Below are 24,753 nucleotides of genomic sequence, written 5' to 3'. Positions count from 1 at the left end.
AAAGCATTTATGGTAAAATAATTCTCCCAAACGATCATAAAGTTTGACGAGTATTTAAAATTTTGACAATGCTCATTTGAGTAAGATAATTAATAATATGGTCATATATTTCAACTATTGAATTCCAATATAATGTAGTTATAATAAAAACGACTTTAAGTTCTTAATAAAAAGCATTTAAGTTTAAATTTTAAAATGTAAGCTAGATAAATTAAAATTTTAGTATATGATGATTAGAAAATATTGTCAATCTTATATTTATAATAATTAAATAATTAATAATGAATACATTGACTTCTTTTCTGATTTACTTGATTAAATATACATCCTTTTTATTTTTTAAACAAATAAAACCTTTTCTAGAATTAATGGTTTTTAAAACAAAACCTCCTTTCTATTTTAAAATTTTAATTTCCATTCACCCAATTGTTAATTAACTGTTTGATCATATATTAATTAAAAAATATTTTATTTAAATGCAAATGTTATCTAGCAATCATTCAATATATCTAAAAAAAGTCTAATGCATATATATTTTAAACATTTTAATCATATTTTAAACTTTTTAGTTTTGAAAACTTATTTATTCAATTATTTTTTTAAAATATAAATACACAATTGTCTAAAATAATATTTTAAACATGTATATACAAAAAGCTTAATGAAGTAGGGAAGTAATGCATAATGAGAATAATTAATTAGTAGAATTTATGCTTATTTTTTTAAATTTTATTAGTTTGATCACAAAATTTTTAAATTACTTATTTCAAAATTTTCACATTTAATTATTTAAAGTTCCTTAACTGAGAAGGGGAGAGAATATGCAAATACATTACAAGGGCAAATTAGTGCTTTTAGGTTTTTAATATATTTAAAAAATTAAAAAATTAAAATATTTTAAAATTTTTTAATTGAATATTCCTAACGGGTTTAACAATTAGATTAAAATGTAGGTTTTAAAATCAAAAGGAAAGTTTGTGTAATTTTAGTAAAATGGAGATTTTACTCTAATTAAAATAAATGGTATTGGCTACCATTTCATTCTAGTTATATATTATACTAATTAAATAAGAAAGATTACTTTAATAAAGTGTTGAAATAAAATGATAAAATTGGAAGAGGAAGGATTGAATAATTAAACAAAAAAATTATAAGCAAGCTAGCTCGCAGGTTGGTGGGCTCTAGTTAAATGGTGCAAGCTATGACTAGCCAACATTTAATCGAGCTCCAAATTATACAAACTAACCTGTCACTTTTTGGCAAGGTTCGACCCATGGGCTAGACTAATATTATCAGTTCTAATTGAAATTGAGAAAATACTACAATCTAATGGGAAAAGTCTCAGAGATTATGAGCTTATACTTTTACTTGACATGTCAAGTTTGGATGCAAGTGAAAACAAATTAATAAGAAATGAACTAATTATGATAGGGTTGCATTATATGATGAATTGATAAGATTGCTTTAAAACCCTAACTTTTGAGAAAAAAGAAGATTTACGATGATGCCGTTGAATTTAATGAAGGAGATTTTTTTTTCATGTATGGATATGGTGGTGTTGGGAAGATGTATGTTTGGAGGACACTTTTGCTTCATTAAGATCTAGAAGTAAAATAGTTCTGAATATAGCATTAAGCGAGATAGCCTACCCGAAGGCAATACGACTTACTCAAATTTTGTATTCCTCTTTCTAAGAATGAAGACACTATACGTAGCGTGAAACATAGCAGCAATTTGGCTAAATTATTAGTTTATATATCATTGATCTTATGAGATGAGGCTCTAATGGCACATGAGTTTTGTCTTGAAGCTCTTAACATATGCCTAAAGGATATTCTAAAGTTAAGTAGCCTATTAGCTGGTGATTTTCCTTTCGGAGAAAAAGTTGTTATGTTTAGTGGAGACTTCAAGCCTTCATGTTATTCTAGGTGAGTGAAAGGAAGATATTATTTTTGTAACCATTAACTTTTTGTTTTTGAACAACTGCCAATATTTGACAATAACAATATACATGAGACTTATAGAAACAATAATAGAGTATCTATTAGCACTCTTTAGAATTTTATTGATTAGATTATCTTAATTGGTAATGAAACTACTGCGGGAGCTAATGAAGGATTTATGGATATTAAGATCCTAAAAATAGGGTTATATTAGCTCTTATGTAGGTTGTGATTGAAGAAGTAAACAAGTACATGTTATCTTTGCTTTTTGAAAGAAAGTTGTATACATGAGCTTTGATAGAGTTATTAAACATTTTGGAGATATGAATTTGAGTTATTAAACATTTTCGAGATATGAATTTACTTCATGACTTGCACTCTACACATTTTCTAAATTGAATTACAATGTTAAGCCTCCTGAATTATAAAATAAGACTTAAAATGAGTGCCCCAATTTTAATGCAAATCAAAACATTGATAAATTTATGGGTTGTGCAATAGTACACGTCTTATAGTTACACGAGTTAGAAAACATGTTATTGAAGCTCAATAAATGTCTGGATCAACTATAAAGATGAAAATATATATACAAGATATTGCTATGTGTCTATCTGATTTAGGGTCATTTATTATGAGAAGGGAGCAGTTTCTCATTATGTTAGCTTTTGCAATGCCCATTAATAAGAGCTAGAATTTAATCCCTTATCATATTGGTTTGCACATAATTCGTATGTTTTTCACCAATAACCAATTATATGTTGTTGTTTCTCATGTTCAAAGCATGGAGAGTCCAAAAATATTAGTTCTTGATGAAGATAGTCACTATAGAGATATAACTCTTAATGTTACTATAAAGATATCTTGATAATTTGATTTAAATAATTATGAAATTTTATTAATTTACCTCCTATCTTATCCATTTACACAATATGCATTTAGTTTTTACCATTTAATTTACTTTAATATGTACATATAATGTTAATGATTATAATTATACAGCTCCACTGCGTATATGACAATATATGAATAAAATATCTTTTACAAGTTATTATTTTAGACCTATTTATAAAACGATAGTATAAAACCCGCGCATTACATGAGTACTTTATTAGTTTTAGCAAAAATACTTAAAATTTATGAGAACTTATAGAAAGTGTTGTGCATGTTACTTAAAAATTTAAAGTTCACGCTTGAATCCATGGGAAGTTCTTGTGAATAGATAGACGATAATAAATATACATATTTGTATATCTTAGATAACTAAATAAATAAATACATATTTACTTGTGAATTAAAAACAATAACTTCTAAATCTATGAATAATTTTAATTGTAAATATATGATTTACGAGCTTCTTATATTTTTGAATTTTTTTTACAACTGATTTTTTATAAATTCACAAGTGACTATTATTAAATTCACATTTTTTTCTAAAATTCATGACCTTCCATTGACTGTTTTTTATAAGACTATTTTTTTTCATTTGCAACTAATTTTTTATACATTTGCAAGTGAACTGAAAATTTATAAGTAACCATCTTTAAAATTCACAAATGATGATGCATAAATTTCTGAAACTATTTAAATTTACAACGAACTTCCTTAAATCCATGATCATTTCATGTCATTTAAATAATTTGAGATCTTCAAATTATTATCTTTTAAATCATTATTTGTCATTTCCTCTAATTTTTGCCTTCAAAACATCAATATGAACAAAATTTATAACAAATTGATTATAAAATATTTTCATAACAAATTCATATCAACAATAAAGTTTATCCCAGATTTTTACTAAAAAAAAAAAATTTACCTCAGATTCTAGCTCACGAAAGCCTAATTTGGCATAATGCCCAATAGGAACTCATCCTTGGGTAGGGAATTTGGTAATTCTCAAACGGTTTTTATCTTTCACCAATCAACTGGATATGTTTTCTCATGTGTTGTAGAGTTTTGCTAATGGACAATCAGTTTAACTAATTAAGGAAGTTGAATCAATTTATTTTAAAATTTTAAGTTTGAATTCTAAAATATGCAATTATATTAAATAAATATATTAAAAGTATCTTCAAGTATATCGCGAGACTACCATTGATAATAATATTCCCACGCAATGGCAGAGCCAAGTACACTTGAGGGGGGCATATGCACCCCCTCAACTTGAAAGAAATTATAGATGAGTAATAGATATTTTGTCAATTTATCTTTTCTAACTACAAAATTTTGAACCCTTTAAACTCTAGGCCTTTTTTAGTGAGTGTTTTAATTTAAATTTAATTATAAATTTACTAAATTCAAAACTCTAATATGATTTTTAGAAAAGAATACACTTATTTATTTAATTTCTTTAAATCTGGTTAATTATTATATATTTTTATATATAAATAATATAATAAACATAGTGACTTATATGAAAAGAATATTTTAATAACAGACAATAAATAGAAGATAATTATAAAATATATAATTATTTTTAAAATATATTAAATAATTCTTTTTAAATTATTCTGCACCCCTGACATGGGTCCTGATTCTGCCACTCCACATAATAGGAGTTCAAATTAATGGTAGTAATGCTCCTAGCCTCCTACGTTTCTCAGGGTACTGGATGATGGAATAGAGAGAGAGAGAAGAGAGAGAGAGAGAGAGAGTTGTAAGGCCTGCAATACTCTTTCGAATGAAACCAGACATATTCAAAAGAATATGCTTCCTTATAAAGATCACACACATAAAAACTGCCACCACTTTAGTACAACAATTCAACAATGTGACGTTGATTAAAGATATAAAAAACCTTATTTTCATTATCACCCTTCCTAACTAAAAGATTAATACAACGATTTGCCTTCTCTATAAGCAAAGCTTTAAATTTACAGACCAATTTTGTAACATGACAAACCTAGCTTCTTCTTAGGTTTCTTGAGACGGTGACATCAGTTGATTAGGTCCATATTGCGGGGTAATGTTAAATATTACTCCTTTTGGTTCTAAATATATAGACTGGATAATTAATTCATATTAGTTTACTTAGTTATTTATAAAAAGGAAAAAAAAAGGTTAAAATACACCTTTAATCCCTTAACTTTACATGAAATTTCATTTTGGTCATTTAATTTTATGAAGTGTCTTTTCTTAACTATAAGTCAATTCTGTTCCTCAATGTTGAAGATTCCCTCCTTCATCCTCCTAATATTAAAAACACTAAACGTCGTTAGTCATTAGTGAGTCTCATATTTTTTTAATATTTTTATCTGGTTAAGGGTCATCTTTATTGCTCAACTTTTATTCGAAAGGTCAACGGACACCTGCAACTCAAATACTTTATAATAAAAAAATATTACAAAATGAAATGTAGGTCTATGAGAAAACGACAAGGTGATAAAAGAGAGAATTTTTAAAGTTAAGAGATAAAATTAATTCATAATTGAGTTTAAGATCTTCACTCTCCAGTGACCTTTTGAGTAAAATTGAAAGGCAAAAATGACCCTTAACTCTAAAATGTAATTACTACTAATTTGCTTATATGTATATTATATAATTATAATTGAGGAAATACAATATAATTCCGTTTTATATTTTATAATTATATTATAAAGGTAAAAATGTACATACAAACCATAAAGAAAATAAAATTTCAAAGGAAAACATCCAGAATTAGGAATCGGTGAATGGGAAACACATGAAAGTAGAAAAAGTAAAGTGAAAAAAATTTTAGGAAAGGAAAAGATATTATATATATATATATAATTTTTATATATAATATTTTCTCATGTTCAGGCTTGGAGTTTGGGTGGCGCACCCAATGTGACCCCTTTTTGGATTCAACCTCTCTCTCTTTTAAGAGAAATCTCCCCTACCTCTCTTTTAAAATAAAAAAAATTTAGACCTTTCAGATTTAATTTAAATTGTTTAGATTTATTTTTTTATTTATATTTTTTATTTATATTTTAAATAAAAATATATAAAATTATAAATTTTTTAATAAATATATCTATCAATATGACAGTCCAAATTTAATATAGATGGTCTAAAATTAATATTAAATTATTTTAATAAATTTATTGTTCTGTTTAAAATATATTTACACTATCCAGAATATATTTAAAAAGTTAACTTAAATTTTTTATATTAAATTTAAAGTATCTATATTAAATATGAACTTTCAGATTAGTATATTTATTAAAAATTTTTTACAATTTTTATAAATTTTTTAATTTAAAATATAAATAAAAAATAAAAATATTAAATTTAAATTACTCAAATTAAATCCGGACGTTACAATTTTTTTTTTTTTTGTCTCAAATGAGAGGCAAGCCGACTCCCCCCTTTTTGACCATATTGGCTTGACTGGCATTGTGTCCAGGCGTACATACAAATGAAATTACTACATCATTCCCTTCTGGAAAAACTACCAAAATTAAATAATTAAAAACAGGAAAAGAGAAAGTATGGTACCAACAACAGATAGGTACAAAGAAAAGAACTAGCTTCTTGATTTGAATTAAACTTTGAATTCCTGTTAAAAAATATATTTATATTTAATATATAACTGTATCTTAAATAAAATTATTTTTAATAAAAAAATATATATGAACAATAAAAAAATTAACTAATAAAACTTCAATCTAGCAAAACAGGTTAGTCCCTTGCATAGAGACAAATTAATATTTAAATTCTTAATAAAAAATATACTTATATTTAATGTCTAAATATACCTTAAACAAAATATTTTTTTTAGTAAAAAGACACCTAAGTAATTTTTTAAAAAAAAAAGGAGAATGGCAGATTAGAAAAAAGTAGTGAAGCTCAAAACAACAAAATGTTTATCTATACACAGGTGAATCGATGAACTTGGGCTTATATATAGATAAACTTTCAATTGTTCTGAATTATCATTACTTTTTATTGAGAGAATGACAGAGAAATCTCAAATGAACCAATAAATTTAAATTAGATTCTAAAGTGACAAACTTTGAGAATTTACAAATTCATTTTTTAATTTTGCAATTTTCTTGTGAAGTTATACTTGTACAAAATTGAAGTGATAGTTGTAAATTACTGATAAATTAATTGTGAATTACTTGATTGATATAATGTATTTTTAATAGGTATATTATTATCTTTGCATTACAATTTCCAACTATACTTAGGTCTCAAGGGATGTAGATGTGGTTTTTTAATTTTGCAAAACTTATACTAATAAAAACCCTTACTTTCTCATTATACCAATAAAGTTCTATGGGCTTATATTGGACCTAGTCTATTAAGGGTGAATAACCCAACATAAACAGACTTAAAAAAGTTGGCAAAAAAAAAAATACAAAAAATACGCATAACAATTATACCTGTGTTTTAAATATTGATTTTATAAAGTTGATTTTACACCCTGTACTTTAATCGTAAGATTTTATACAACCTCCCTTTCCCAATTATTTATAAATCAAGTTCATCCTTCCATTTTTTTTAAATAAGCATACCATAAAAAATAATTAAATTTAAATATTGAGTAAATATTAATTTGATAATTTTATCATGTATTTGTGTGTAAAATATGAAATAGAATTGTACAAGTAGTTAAAAATAAATAACTATCATAATGAAAATAAATATATTTTTTCTCAATGTATAAATAATTATATGTCAACATAAATGATTATATAATTAAATTATAAAGAACTATATTTTTTTTATTTTTGGACAATGCAATTTTTTATAGCAATTACGTTATAGAAATATAAAATAGATTATTTTTATAAAAGTATAAGCAATAATTTCTTTTATTTTAGAATTTGATATCCCAATTATATTTAAATATAAATATTCTTTCTCTTTAAAAATAGGGTTAATATGAAATTTAAATCTTGAACTATAGGTTCAGGGTGATTTGAATTCTAAACTTTAAAAAGGTGCATTTTAAACCCTAAACAATTAAAGTTAGAGTAATTTCGCCCTATCGTTAACTTTCAACAAATGTCCGTCAAATTCATTTGAAAAATATTGCATTTTAGGCCCCAATTTAATGAACGTTTGCTGAAAATTAATGATAGGGATGAAATTCTCTAATTTTAATTGTTTAGAGTTCATAATACATCTTTTTAAAAGTTTAGTATTCAAATCGCCCGTAGACCTGTAGTTTAAGATTCAAATTACATATTAATCCATAGTAATATTATAAATTTCTCAAGATATAAGAAGAACAAATAAAAAAAGATAAATAATAATGATGATGATAATGAAACTATATAAAAAAAGGCTATAAATTGTAATAATGAGTAAAGTAATTTTTGGTGGAGATTATGAAAGTAGGTATGAATGAGACAATGTCAAATTGACTATTTTTGTTCTTGCTGGGTGGGGTTTTGGTAGGCCATCAATGATAGCAATAGGAACGTAACATAATCTTTCACTATAAGTGCACTTTCATATTTTTTTTCTATTTGTTCTTTCACGTAATAAAATCTCATGATAACATTTGTGAAAAAAACATTATCATTCTTTATTAGGAAAAAAATTTAGAATAGATTCCTCTTCGTATAATTTTTTTTCTATTTTTTTATTTATCATAAAAGCATTTGGTTTTGTTTTATAAATTTTCACTTTCATCGATCAATTCAAATAAAAAAACTTACACACTCTTTCAAAAAAATTTTAAAAATTGATATAATATGCAAAATATATATTTTTTCATTACTGTTGAATTATTATTAATTAGAGTGCATTTTTAAAAATATAGAAAGGTTATTATGTAATTTGGATCATGAACTATAAGTATAGAGACAATTTGAACCCTAAATTTTTAAAAAGGTACATTATAAACCCTAAACAATTAAAGTTGGAGCAATTTTGCCTCTACCGTTAATTTTCAACCAACTTTTGTCAAATTGGAGCCTAAAGTATAATTTTCTCCAAATGAATTTGACAGACATTTGTTAAAAGTTAACAATACAGAGAAACCGTCCTAATTTTAATTGTTTATGATTCAAAATGCATCTTTTAAAAGTTTAAAATTCAAATCACCCATGTATTTATAATTCAAGTCCAAATTGTATATTAATCCTTAAAAATATAAGACATATTTCATGACCAACTAAAATTTTCTGTAGCATTTACTGCTGCAGTCTTTAATTTTTTAACGAATTTTTAAAATAAAATCACTGTAAATTACAGTGATCTTTCTTTGTAAATCATTGTAGATCTACTGTGATAATTCAACGGATTTTATTATATTATTTGATTAAAGACATGGAACGCATTTAAGCATGGTCCATGAATGATTAGTAGTTTAATTTCTGGCTTTGTCAGATTTAGTGGCGGAAAAATTACTCTTTTTTTTTAATGCATAGTCAGGCATAATTTGATAAGAAATAATTATTCAAGCGAAAGTTTTCATGTTAATTACCATTATATCTCATGAAAGAAAGTGTTATTTTTAAAATGTGATTACTAATGATTTCCTTATATATATATATATATATATTATATATAACTATAATTGAGGAAATAAATATAATTTCCTTATCTCAAGAAATTGTATCATAAAGGTGAAAAAGTACATAAAAACCATAAAGAAATTTAAATTCCAGAGGAAGACATTCAGAATTGGGTGAATGGGGGAATGGGAAACACATGAAAGCGGAAAAAGTGAAGTAATATATATATTATATATATATTATTTTCCTTTCCTTTATATATATATATATTATTTTCCTTTCCTTTTTATATATATATATATATATATAATTTTTATATGTAATATTTTCTTGTGTTCAGCTTTGGAGTTTGGTTAGCACACCCAAACTGACCCCTTTTTGACCGTATTGGCTTGACTGGCATTGTGCCTTGGCGGACATACAAACGAATTTACTACGTCATTCCCACGTGGAAAAACTCTGAAAATTAAATAATTAAGTGAAAGGAACTAGTTTCTTGTAATGAATTAAAATTTAAATATATATATATATATATATATATATAAAATATGATATTGTCTTGAATAAAATTACTTTGACGAGAAAGATATATATAAGCAACAAAAAAAAAAAAGAAACTAACAATATAGTAAAACATGATAGTCCCTCACATTGAAATAAATTAAAATTTAAATTTTCATTGAAAGACATGCTTATATTTAATGCCTGATCGCATGTTAAACAAAATATTTTCTAGTAAAAAGATATCTAAGTAATTAAAAAAAAAGGAAGAATAGCAATGAGGGCTCCCAAATGGGGGGAAAAAATAGTAAAGCTCAAAATAACTTAATGTTAATCTATATACATATGAATCCATGAACCTAGGCTTATATATAGATGAACATACATGAGAGAAGGAGTAAACCCATCCTTCAACTTTCCATCTTCGAAATCCAACATAATCACCACATTTATATTTTGATCTCATAAAAGCTGTATTGTGGTCTTTGGCTTGCCTAAGTCCAATTTGTTCATCTATATACATATGAGTCAATGCTTGAGTATTAATTGCATTCCCCATTGTGTTTTTATTTTTCTCCCAACTCAAAACATATCAACATTTTATACACTAGCTAATGTGAATTGAGATTGAATTGAACAGAAGAATGATGGGCAATAGAACCATAGCTGACAATAATGTGAAATTTCATAGTGTGTCTCATAGAAAACAACCCTAATCAAAATAGTTTCACAAATTTGAATGACATTCAAAATTATATTAATCAATTCATGTTCGCTCTTAAATTCAATAGAGAGTTATTTAATTTATAAGGAAAGTCTTTGACTCCAAGTAAGAATAACAATCATATTATGACTCTTTTAGAAAAATCTAATGAATAACTTAAGCCCATGATTCATAATAGGCTATTAGGCCTAAAACACTGAAAAATACCTGAAAAACATGTATGAAGATACAATGAAAAATAGAAAAAAACTGAAACCCAATTAACATGAATGGACTCTAATTAGACTAATTAAATTATTTTAACAATGTGTTTTTAAAATAAGATCGCTATAGAATACAGTGATTTTCTTTGTAAATCATTGTAGTTCTACTGTGATAATTCAACAAATTTTACTATATCATTTGATTAAAGATATGAGAGGAATTTAAGCATGGTTGATGAATGATTAGTAGAAATGTTTTGAAATTTGGATTGAACAGTTCAACCATCAACCATTCAACACAATAGCTTGATTCAATCATTTAAAGCATTTGGACGTTTGGATCAAGTTGACTCGGATAATTTTAAAAAAATCATAGCTAACCCAAAAACTAGAAAGCCAGTCCAAAGCCTAAAAAATTTTTTTTTTGGCTCAATCATTTAAATTTGCGATTTCTCTTCTCTAATCTTTAGTTCTCTTTTTTAATCTTTAATCTCTTCTCCACGGTCCATGCTTAATCTGTAATCCCTCCTTCGGCCTATACATCCAACTCTAATAATTCAACCTTTGGCTAGAATTGGAAAACAGGCAGGCTCAGCCCTTATGAGCTTGGTCTATAAGTCCTTAAACCCGTTTTTCTTAAAATGCTTCATTTTTTAAAACTCGGCCCTTATATAAAAGGCTTAGGCCAGGCCCATAAACTCTTATTATTTTTTTTATTTTTTGGAAGTTTTAAACATTAAAATTGTTAATTATAATATTTTATATATTTTTTAAAAATACAATTTATAATGTTTAAAAATTAAAAATAAATAATAAAATTCTAATTTTAAAGTATAAATATATATTCTAAAGTTTAAATTCAATTTAAAAATTAAAAATATTTTATTTTTTAAGGAAAAAATAAAAATGGGCCTAAAAGAGCCACTCGAGTCCGAGCCCGTTTTTTCAGAGCCTATCAAGGCCTAGCTTGAAAGCCTGATTTCCTTAAAAATGTCAATTTTTTAAGCTTGACCTTATAAAAATGAGCTTAAACGGGTGGCCCTTCAAGTTCGACTCTTATTCCCGACTCTACTTTTGGCATTAAGATTGACGGCTTGTGAGTTATGACATAACAGCATGCCTCTAGCTCCAACATTTTGCTTTAAGATAGTGAGTTTGTGCTGACATGCCTTTGCCGTCAGCTCCAGTGGTCCAAGCATATAGCCTTTGGTGTCAAGATCCTGAACGCCATTAACAAATTAATGTTTTATTTATATATTTGTATATACAAATGTTATTTTTATTTAATTTTATATCACACGTTCGACTGCCAGTCTAACCGGTTGAATTATGTAAATAGTAACCCATTACTCTTTTTGGTTTGACGTTCGATCCAAGTTTTAAAACATTGATAATAGTTTAATTTTGGGCTTTGTCAGGTTTAGTGGCGGAAAAAATAATCTTTTTTTTTGTTCCGTAATCAGAGATGATTTGATAAGAAATAATTCTTCAAGTGAAGGTTTTAATGTTAATTACTATTATAAGAAAGTGTTGTTTTTAAAATGTAATTACTAATAATTTCCTTATATATATATATATTAGAAATATAAGAGAGAAAATAAAATATAATTCCGTTTTATATAATATTATTTGTGACATTTTTTAATTCAAAAGAAATTATATTATAAAGGTAAAAATGTACATAAAAACAAAAAAAAATTTATATTCCAGAGGAAGACATCCAGAATTAGGTGAATGGGGAAATGGCAAACACATGACAGTTGAAAAATAAAGTGAAAAAAATGTTAGGAAAGGAAAAGATATGATATATATATATAATATAATTTTTTCATATATAACTTTTTCTCATGTCCAGGTTTGGAGTTTGGGTGGCACACCCAAACTGACCCCTGGAGCTTTGACCATGTTGGCTTGACTGGCATTGTGCCCAGGCCTACATACAAATGAATCTACTACATCATTCCCTCCTGGAAAAACTTCCAAAATTAAATCATTAAGAACGGGAAAAAAAGAAAGCATGTTACCAACAACGGAAAGTTAGAGAGAAAAGAACATGAATTAAAGTTTGAAGTTTTATTAAAAGATATGTTTATATTTAATGTATGATTATATTTTAATAGAATTATCTTTAATAAAAGAATATCTATAAATAATAAAAAATTAATTAATAGGACTTATATCCGACAGAATATGTTAATCCCTCACATCGTGATAAATTAATATTTAAATTCCTATTAAAAGATATATTTATATTTAATGTCTGACTATACCTTCTTTTTATAAGAAGACACCTAAGTAATACAATAAAAGGAGAATGGCAATAAGGGCTCTTGGGTGGGGAAAAAATAGTGAAGTTCAAAACAATTGATTATACACAAGTGAATCAGTGAACTTGAGTTTGTTTATAGATGAATATTTGGTTATTTTGAATTATCATTACTTATTTTATTTATTTTTTTTGGAGAATGACATATAGGTCTCAAATGAACCAATTAATTTAAATTATGTTTCAAGTGTTAAATTTTAAAATTTATAAGTTCGTCTTTTAATTTTATAATTTTATTGTGATAAATTTGTAATTTATTTTTAAAATTTTAATATAGTTGAATAAATTTTGTTTCTCCTATTAAATTTTGGAACACAAGTTATAAATTCAACACAATAAAATTATAAAATTGAGAGCCGAATCTGCAAATTTCTATAGTATGACACTTAGAATCTCATTTGAATTAATTGATTCTCTTAAAATTTATATATTATTTTTCTTTTTGTTTTTTTATTCTTCTCTAGGGCCCTCGGAGTCATTCTCCCATTAAAAACCCCCACATTTGGATGCTGATTAGGCTCCGAAATGTTGTCATAAAAAAATCACAATGCCCCAACTAATTTGAGAAGACACAGTACAGTTCTCCGAAAACTTCATGTTTTTGTCAATAGCAATAAATGCTTCAGACTTGAAGAAAAAAATAATAATGAAGATCTCAATTACGTACTCAAATTGACGAGAACGGGTAGATTAGTTAAGAGATATATAATATATATATATATATCATTTTCATTGGTGTCTTTACAGTGTGGAATATATACATGTGTTAGTTATTGCCTTCTCTAGAAAGAATCATCACATAAATTCAAACTCGGAGCCTTTCACATAACTTTTTGTGGGTCAAAGGAATCAACACACATTTTGTTGACGTTAATATGACGATAACATTCAATACTCCATGGTCCATACCCATAAGCAAGTGTTCGAATTCAAATCTTCTAGATAAAAGAATTTACTTTAGAATCACATCAATAAAAATAGCAAAAATTAGTCATTTAATTTATATAAATTTGATTTAATTATAATAGTTTTCTGAATTTTAACTCAAGGCAATCAAAATTTTATAGTTTTAACTCAATAGTAATTCATTTTTATCATTTTAATAATTTAAAATATAGTTTTTATATTTTAAAAAATTTTAAAGAATCTTTATAATGATACAGTTTTGGTAATTTAAAATAATGATTTCTAAATTTCTTAATAATTTTAATATTTATAATTTTATTTTTAAAATGTAGGGATAAATATTTTAAATAATTAAAATTATAAAAATTGAGTTGCAACTAAGTCAAAACTATAAAAATAAGGTTAAAACAAGTTAAGGTTTAGTAATTGAGTTGTAACTAAGTCAAAATTATAGAAATTAAATAATTAACTTTTCATAAAATATAATCTATTAAAAAAGGTGCCCATGTCTAATGTCTAATGTTATCTCAACAATTGTTTCCAACATAAAAACTACCTGTATATAATCCCCAAAAAAAAAAAAATCTAACCTGACTAATGTCTAGAACTAGTTAATATGAATAACAACATTACTAGAAAATGCAAAATAATTTATCCCCAAAAAGAATATATTTTGGTGATCTTTATTTTCCACAACTCCAAGCTTGCGAGAAGAGCAGGGCATGGCGGCCAATGGCATAATTGTAAGTCAACTTAAGAACTCATAATATTGACAATTAATTAATTAATAATTAATAATTTTACTTGTTCTATACACACACACACACACACACCCACACACACACGTATATAAAGCAACTTGCTTTCTTCATTATCTAATAAAATTTTCAAGTCAAATAAAGGCAACGATACATCTCATTCCCAATGCTTTAGGTGGGGACTAGGGACATGCCAAACTGGACTACCACCACTACGTCAAATTATTATAACTACTCACTACTTTATTATTTTATTATTTATTCTCAATAATTTATTAAATTTAATTAACAAAGTGGGCACAAGAGATTAAACAACACATTAGTGGGAGTAGGTAGTCCAGTTCATCTATATATACCCTCTCTTAGCTTTCTCAACCAAGCCAACACATCATCTTCATCATCATCATCTTCAACATTCTTTCTTCTTCTTCCTCCAAGCTAGAAAGTAATTAGGCTGTTGTGATTCTCTGAGAAAAAGAAGAAACAGAGAGATCAGTCATGGCTGCTTCTTCTTCTTCTTTGATGGCTCTGCTTCTTCTTCTGGTTGTTCCTTTTGTGTATGGAACAGACCATACCGTTGGAGGCAACGCTGGCTGGGGGCTTTCTGGGAATTATGCCTCTTGGGCCTCTGGACAAACCTTCACTGTTGGTGACAATCTTGGTGAGTTTCCCACTATACCCTTCTATACTGTTTGAATCAACTAATTCTAAGATCTTGAATTTGCATTCTGAAATGTGCAATTACATTAAATAAAAATACCAAAAACATCTTCAAAATATCTATGAGGCTGCTGTTTATAATAACAGTCTTATACAACGAAAGTTCAAATTAGTCTAGGTGGGTGATGGTAAACCTAAGTTTTGTAGGATTTTTTTTTTTTAAAAAAGAGAATAACTTGCCTTATTTATTACCCCAAATGAGTCTGAGAACTGAATTAGTGTTGATAGTTGATATTGTTACATGAAAAATTATTTTTTAAATATATTTTCTTGTCCTGTTTGACTGTATTAACTGGCATTATAAGAACAATTAAATCACATGTCAACATTACAGTTTGAATTTTTTTTTTTTTAAAAAAATTGTGCTTACTCTTATGAAGGAGAGTCGTTTTCATACCAAACGCGTTACCTACTCTGTTTTTGTGGTTTGTGTTATACTCTGTTTTCCTGTGTTTTTCCATTGATTTGAGTTATTAGCTTCATACACTCAGAACTTTTAACTTTCTAACCCCTTAAATTCTTTTTTTTTAAAGAAAAAATTCACTTTATTTTCTTTCAAATTATATTTACATTGTATATTGACATCTACAACTAAAGTTTCTTTATAATTTTAATCAACACATAAATGATTCGTTTGATTCCTTGCATACTTTATGCACAATTCACAATCATACTTTTCTATTTTTTATATTTTTTTATGTGCAAATTTTCTCCTCTTGAGAAATTATTGGTAAGTATTTAATTAATTTTTGTTTTCAAGGACACCAAGCTAACCAATCATATTGATTTATTTTGGCAAACAGTTTTCACATATGACACCAGCCATGGAGTGGACATAGTTAATGAAAATGACTACAATAGCTGCAGTACTGGCAATGCCCTCAAGACTTATAGTGGTGGAAACACAAAAATTGCTTTGTCTTCAGCAGGCAAAATGTACTTCATTTGCCCTACTCCAGGCCATTGTGGCTCTGGCATGAAGCTTGCCATCGATGTAGTTGCCGCCGCCTCCACCCCCACCAGTCCGGCCACCCCGTCGACCCCGAATTCCCCATCAACAACCGTCTACTCCATCCACCAACTCTTCAACAACTACCTCGCCCCCGCCTTCGAGCAGCGGGGCTGCCGGTGGCTTTGGGAGCTTGATGGGATCATTGGTCGTGTCATTGTTGATGTTGGCTTTCATGTGCTAGGAAAGAGGCAGTGCTATTTTTTGTGGTTGTTTTAATTATATGATGGTGATGATGATGTTCATGATCATCATGTTCTTTGTTTGTTTGGATTTGTGTGATTTGTATTCAATGAGGAAGTTAGATTTGATGTTGACATATGTTATATCTTTTTAAATTTAAGTGAATAAATTTTGTTCAGATTTTTATGGTGAATTGGTAATTAATCTTATTTTTATTTATGCTTAAACTATATAGTAGTTGTATCATAAAAATTGCATTTTTTAAATTAACTAAAAAAATCATAAAATATAACACCAACTAGCGTAACCTCAAAGTAATGTATTTATATATATATATATATATATATAATCTTCTCTTTCACTCCATGTTATTGCCCCATTCAAAGTTGAGCCTTTTATATTTTCCTTTTAACAAAAATAATGTATATCTTGTAACATAATAAAACATTAATTCTGTTTTAGTTTTTTTTTCCCTTGTCATGAACAGTTTTGGTTAATTAAATTCTGAGGGGTCCTTAAATTAGAACATATTATATAATATTGAAAGCATTACGGGAATATTTATAATTTTTTTTTTTGAGATATGAAGTTAGTTTTTATCAACTAAATCAACTTTATTGATGTCAAATTTTATTATTCAATACTTAATTTCTGTACTTTGCTCTATCTAGATCTTAATATAAGCCATAAATCTTAATTGATTCAAAATATAGAATATTAAAAATAATTTATACTGTTTTTTACGGTTATACCCATACTTTATTTATTTTTTTAAAAAATTATATTGATGTCCAATTTTATTATTTTATGCTTAATTTCTGTACTTTATTCGGTTGCTCAGATTTCCCCCCCCCCAATATATATCATTCTGTTTATGAGACTTATAATATTACTTGAATTGAATCAAGTCAGATTCTTTGAATTTCTTATGAAGATTTTTTTTTTTTTCATTCACTATATTTGAAGGTATTAAAAAAAACTAATTCTAAACCATTAGGTTCAGACAAGCATTTTTTGTAAGCCAAACGTGCACCTACTCAATAGGATCAAAATCAAAACCAACAGTATTGCTACATCTGTACTTGGGGGGTCCACCGTACAGCTCAAGTGACGTGGCGAATTCTCATTTCTTTGTTTGTTTTTGAGAAAGTAACATGCACTTGACTCATTCATTCCTACTTTATTATCAATAAAAGACTTGGTGCTTTGAATCATCTCATTATCAAAAAGAGGACTTTGATTCACAAGCTTTGTCCAGATTGACGCTTCATTATAGTTCTTTCTGGTCTTTTTCTAATGGATGTTAATTCATTCAAATTGATAAATCATAGCGATTCCAAATCAATTTAATTATTGGTGTGGAAGAATGTGAATGTCATTCATCTTAATTCACCCAAAAATAATAAGATGTGAACCACATGTAAATTAAATTTATATTCTCTCACCTGCTTACTTTTTTGTTGTTGTTAAAGTACGCTTTTAATTTTTTAATTTTATATAAGGTTTTAATTTGATCGTTTAATTTTTATAAAATATCTTTTTAATTTTTTTAATCTTAACTTTGTTAATTTCAATTAATTATTTTTTATATCAATTATTATTATTTTAAAAAAATTAAACTTATTATGTCAACATCCGAGAATATTTTATCAATATTTAAAAATATAATATAAAAATTTATTGAAATAAAACTAACAGGATTAAAGATTAAAAAGTACTCTATAAAATTAATAGATTAAAATCAAATGCTGTATAAAATTAAATAATTAAATTTATACTTTAACAAAATAAATAAATAAAACATGCCAACTTAGAATAGGGAAAATCACATTTAACTCTCAAAAGATTAAATTAATAATAATTTAATCATTAATAAAATTTTCTAAAAAATAATTTATAAATATCAATTTAAATAATCATAAATTCAAGAGTTTCAATTGTAAATTAGATATTTAAATTATAAATATAATTTTCAGTTCACAATCCAAATTCCTGTTTATATATTTTAAAATCGATATTTACAATCCATTTTTCATAAAATTTTGTTAGAAATTTAATTATCATTAATTTAATTTCTTAAAATTTTATTATCATTCTCCCTAAAATGGTATTGGTGATAGCTTGTTCTTGCTCCTTAATAAATGATGAAGTATTGGATTCCTACCCTTTAGGTATAAACTATAAAGTAAACTAAGTTCAGAGGTTTAGTTTGCTCCAATCCTATGATATGAATGATTTATATATATCTACAAAGTTAATATATTTTACTACACCAAAAATAATGAAATAATTATAATCTTTTATTTGTTTTCAATTCAATGTAGAAATGCGAAAGTCCAATTTAGCGATTTATTCTCACCAACCCCATCTTTAATTTTTAATAAATTTTGAAAGAAAATATGTTAAAATGACTCTCCGTGGTGGCTAAGCCAGCGACAACGACTCCTCTTTTTTGGATTCTTTTGGTGTCTATCTTCTAAAGCAGGTCACATCATTCAATGGGTCAAAGAAGCTTAATATATCTCGTCTTTTTCCTCATTCGAATCTTTTTTGCAAACAAAAATTAATATTAATTTTCTAAAAAAAAATAATACATATATCTCCAATCTTTTTTGAGCCCTTTTTATATATTTATCAAATTAAGTTGGATACGAGCATTCCCGAACCCAATTGAAAACATATCCTTTAATATCATATATATATTCTATATTCACACAAATTCAAATTCAATATCCCATGCTTGAGCAATTATATTTTCTTCCACTATAATCAATGTCATTTTTTTGGGAGAATCACGTCCAAAGATTTGATAAAAAAGTTATTTACATATGAAAATTAATATATAATTAATTATTATTAAAATAAAAATATGAACTTGTTATTGGTTTTTGCCTACAAAAAACTTTCTTCTCATGTCCTTGAATGCTATTCTCCCTAGTTTTTTTATTTAATCTATTCATTAGATCAAAGATTAATCTAGTTAGTAAAGACTTAACCTATAACTTGATTAAATCTCATTATTAGTATAAAGATCTTGTTGGCATTTTAAATATTTTTATTAACACTCTTTGAATTTATAAATATGCTTTAACTCTAATGAACTCTCAAAACTCAACTCACTTAAAATTTTCTTACGAAAAAAATAATTTTTCTTAAAAAATTATACATGTATCTCTAATTTCTTTTGCAGACAGAAACATGTTGTGTTATGTTTTACTTTAATTTTATTTTCTTAACTTATTATCTTTTAATCAAAAACTCTTTTATATCCATTTTTTTTAGTTTTTAAATGTATCATGTTGGCAACCATGAGACTAATCAATCAAAAAATTTGAGCACTATTTAAAGAGTTGTCCTCTTCCAAATGGTGGTTTCCATACATGCATCCAATAATCAAACTTTGAGATAATGTTTAAGGGTAATTAATAACTCTTTTACCCATTTTTTATCACAATGAAAATCTAGAATAAAGTGTATTTTAAAAAAGATACTCTTCTAGTTTTATTTATAGGATGGAGAGTGTGTGTGTTTATTTTAGTTTTATTTATAAGGCACTTCAATGATTATTATATTCATCTTAATCATTTTGCCCTTATTAAATATTAGAAAGCTTATTAAATTCTAAATTATTTTATTTTAAAATAGGGATATTTAATAGGAATGAAGTTAAAAAATTTTGAATTTTTAAACAAAGTTAGTAAAATTTAATATTTTCTTTAGTTTTGATAAAAATGTTGAAAATAACTTGTAAATAAGATTAAAGGGAATATCATGTAATTTTAATATAACTAAAAACGTATAAATTAAGCAAATCACGCACAATTTTCAGGTGATACACAACTAACTCGCTGCCTCTCCTTTTGCCCAACAAATAACTTTCTCTTGGTATGAGGAAAAAAAAAAACATAAATTTAAGTCTTAACACTTTATTCAGGTTTTATTATATATCCTTGCACTTAGGAAAAAAAAATGTATCACACAATTTAAAAAATTAATTAATTATATTAATTATGCCTGAAAATAAAAAAATTAAACTACAATACTCTTTATTAATTGTGTTAATCAAGCCTTCATTAATTATTTTTTATGGTTATGAATGATAAAATTTTGATAAATAATTTGAAAAGTTTGCAATAAATACCTATTGAGAAATGTGATTTTGCTTGTATAAAGATAGAGGGAGTATTTTTCCCAAAAAAATTAACAATATATTCCTATAAAATTTTTTAATTATGCAAAAAACTTCCTAAACGTTAATCTATTGTTTCAAGTGTAAAATGTCAAAATCACTTTACATGTGACTTGAAAAATAATTTACAGATGATTTAGATTACTAGAAACTTGTTCCCACAATTAAAAAAAAAAAAGGAGATTAAGAGAAGATTCTTTGACGTTTGACTTGTCACGTTTCAGTTACGACGTAATGTACAAACAAAACACACTATACAATAATTATGTATTCGGTGTAAATTTATAAATTGATAACAACATTATTATGATATTATCAAACATATATTAAATTTTGAAAATGATTTTGTATTCTTTAACCGGCACGTTACTTTTTGAAAAACAAGTTTCAAACATCACAAAAAGGATAATTTAAGCCAACCAACATGTGCCTCTGGAAGCGAGGGGATTAAAGAACAATTGAGATATGATGTATAATTTATTTGATACAGAGCACACCTGGCAAATTATTTTATTTAATGTATCCATTGATTGGGAAGAAACTAATTAAAAAATAAAAAGTATAAAAGTTTAGAAAAGTAATCCTCAATAATAATATATTATTAAATAATCACATTCATTATCTCTTCCACCAACCCACCTGCCTTAAAAAAATAATTGGTATTTATAATCTATGCTTAAAGTCATGAGTTGTTGAGAGAAGGTCAATGCAAGCAGCGCGTTGAGGCTGTATTTTTCCATGGACTGATTTTTTTTTTTTTTTTTGCACTCGTAAATTTTTTTAAATTTTTTTAGTATATGACAAATAACCAAAATCTTAGCATTAAAAAATAGGTAGAATAGCACCCAATATCTTCAGAATGGAAAAAATGATACTTAAGGTCCAATATATTTTGAGTTTTTTTATAAACATAAAAACCCCCAAATGCAAATATATTTATTTGTAAAAAGATACATTTATCCTTAACCAAACAAATTTTGTATAATAAACATATATTGTTTTGTTTATGTGTGAATTTTGTCATGTTTTTTACAGACATTGTGTTGTTTATATATTTAAAAAATTTGCATATTATTATTCATCTTAACCACACGAATTATATATAATAAATGAACATTACTTTATTCTCATATGGAGTTTGTAATTTCCTTTATGGATATTATGGTATATATACATCTAAAAAATTTATATATTATTATTCAACTTAAGCATATGAATTATGTATAATAAATGGATATTGTATGGTTTATAGACCTTGTTATGTTTTTTTTATGAATATTGTATTGTATATATACATGAAAAATTTGTATACTTAAAAAAAATAGATCTTTTCAAGAGGAAACATGCTCCGCCTGCATGAACAATTCAAAATGTATTTGACTTTAGGTATGATTTTTTTTTTTTTTCAAAAAACTAGGAGTCTTTGGTGCAATTGTCCCATGAAGTGCCACAATGGAAATGAGATTTCACAAGACTTCTTTGTTTGGATATTTATATAGTGCCCTTTTGTTTTGCTTTTTTTAAAAAAATAAAAAAACTTTTTTGGTACTTTTAATACTTTCGGAATGACATGAGATAACTAACGAAATATTTTTAATAATTATAACAATTTCACGATACAAACTATTACACATAGAGAAAGTTGAAGACTTTTTTTTTTTCCCCTAAAAAGTTTCAGAGCAATTCCATTATTATAATTATTATTATCAATTTAAATTTTCACAAACACTCTTAAGGCCTATTTGGTTTTTTTTATTTTTTATTTTTAAAAGCTGTATTTTAATACAGTTTCATAATTGTTTTTCAAATAAAAAAATAAAAGTAATGACAGTTTTAGAATTAAAAAAAATACATTGATCGTGATTGTAGTTGGCGATTAATGGTGGTGATTTATGTTTAAAATTGATCAAGCTAACAATAGTTTTAAAAAAATTAAATGTAGTGCATTTTGGAAAAAAATAAAAATAAATTTGAGATGTTTTCATTTTTTATTTTTAAAACAAAAAAGAGAACATTTTTGAAAACAATTAATCTAAAAACACTAATCCAAAACAAGTTTTTTTTTTAAATTTTGTTTTTAAAAGCAGAAAACAGTTTTTGAAAATAGAAATCAAAGATGCTCTTAATCATTAAACTACAATCATCTCAATTATCTCCCTTTATTTGAAAAATAATATTAGAAAAATATAATTAATGAAACTTTATTTTTGTAAAATTATCTTATATTTTGAGATAATAAATCAAAGTTATCTTATAGTAATTTGGAACAGAGGGAGTACTTAATAGCAGCATCATAATTCATAAGTGTGCTGAATTGTGACTTATGAGGGCTAGTCCATTAATGCAATATCAATAGCAACATTAATTATTACTTAATAGAAACTAATCCATTAATGCAATACTATTATGCGATTTCAGGATTTTATATAAAGCTGAAACTGTAAGTCAACATGACCTATATAGGTTAGCCCACCTCAAGCTGAAGAAAATTACACTGGGTTGGGCTAGTAATTTTTTTGTTGGGTTGAGATTTTCTCGTGGTAAGTTTTGAGGGCCAACCCACATTCCCCATCATAATTTCACTTAAATAAATCAATAGAATCTCTAACACTATACAAATAAAAATGATACTATCTCATTCTTATATTTTTAAATAAAATCAAACGTACAAATAAAATTTATTAAATATAATTTATAATCTTATTTTTTAAAAATAAAATATAAGCTTTTAAAAATTTTATTTATTTAATACTTTATTTATGAAAGGATATTAAAGTGAGAGAATATATATTAATGATAATATTAAAAAAATATCATTAATAAGAAATTATTTTTGACAAAAGTATCTATATTTAAGGACATCGAATCTCTGTAAAAAAATTTTATAAATTGAGGCAGAAAGTACATTTTATATATTTTTTAATACATTATAAATATATTATTTCTTTAACCAAAGCATGATAAATATAACTATATATAATTCCTACATGTAACTAAATACTTGTTAATTAAATTATATGTTTATAATATTTTAATTGAAATATAATAAGAAAAATTATGCTTAGAATAATCATAAAAAATTACGTCCAACCCTATTAATTCATAAGTCATAAGTCCAACCATATAGGGAGAATCACAGCTAGATTTTAAAAAATTAAATTAATGATAGTTAAACATTTAAAATTTTTTTCTAAAACATGATTCATAAATATCAATTTAAATAGTTATAAATAAAAATTTATGTTACAATATAAGAATTATATTTGATACTTACATATTTATTTATGATTAAAGCTCTTAAATTTACAATTATTTAGATTAATATTTTTAACTTACTTTTAAAAAAAATTACCAAAATCTAATTTAACTGTTATTAATATTTTGATACTTAACTGTCAATCTCCATAACATAGACCTCAAAATGGTTGAAATACTTGTGATGCAAATCACACTAACAAATCGGAGTTTGCAAACTTTCCCTTCAATAATCATATTTGTCACCCAGAAAATTAGCCCTCCATTTTACAAGCAAGGCTAATCAACATTTATCGCTCTCAAATGTATTTAATAATATTTATTGGTATGTGAAACTTTATCAAAAAAATATTTTATAACTTGAGGCAAAAAGAATTGTTTGGGATAAAATCTAATCTTGGTATCAAGCCTAACTATTTGGACTAAAAAGTGTATTTTGGCCTAAAGCTAACCTAAAGCTTCTAAAAAAAATGTGGTTGGAGGGAACATTTGGTCAAACAATGCACCATTTCAAAAAAGTAAGAGCTAAGGAAGTCATGGAGAAAACAACAACTAATGATCCTAAAAAAGTGAAATATGAAATATGAAGAAAACTGTCACTTTATA

General features: G+C 25.7%; 1 protein-coding gene across 1 annotated transcript; it reads left to right on the top strand.

Annotated features, from left to right (window-relative positions):
* The first annotated feature begins 15,165 nt into the window (after nt 1-15,165).
* Nucleotides 15,166-16,887, top strand: LOC129295870 (uclacyanin-3-like). Its single transcript, XM_054934458.1, is given in 3 exon segments — nt 15,166-15,452; nt 16,315-16,570; nt 16,572-16,887. Coding segments are annotated over 3 exon segments (552 nt in total). The 5' UTR covers nt 15,166-15,289; the 3' UTR covers nt 16,705-16,887.
* The last annotated feature ends 7,866 nt before the right edge of the window (nt 16,888-24,753 follow it).

This window comes from Prosopis cineraria, unplaced genomic scaffold, assembly GCF_029017545.1.
Source record: "Prosopis cineraria cultivar Desert tree isolate PC_DT_omini unplaced genomic scaffold, ASM2901754v1 PC206, whole genome shotgun sequence".
Classification (NCBI taxonomy): domain Eukaryota; kingdom Viridiplantae; phylum Streptophyta; class Magnoliopsida; order Fabales; family Fabaceae; genus Prosopis; species Prosopis cineraria.
This window is presented reverse-complemented; position numbering and strand designations above follow the sequence as displayed.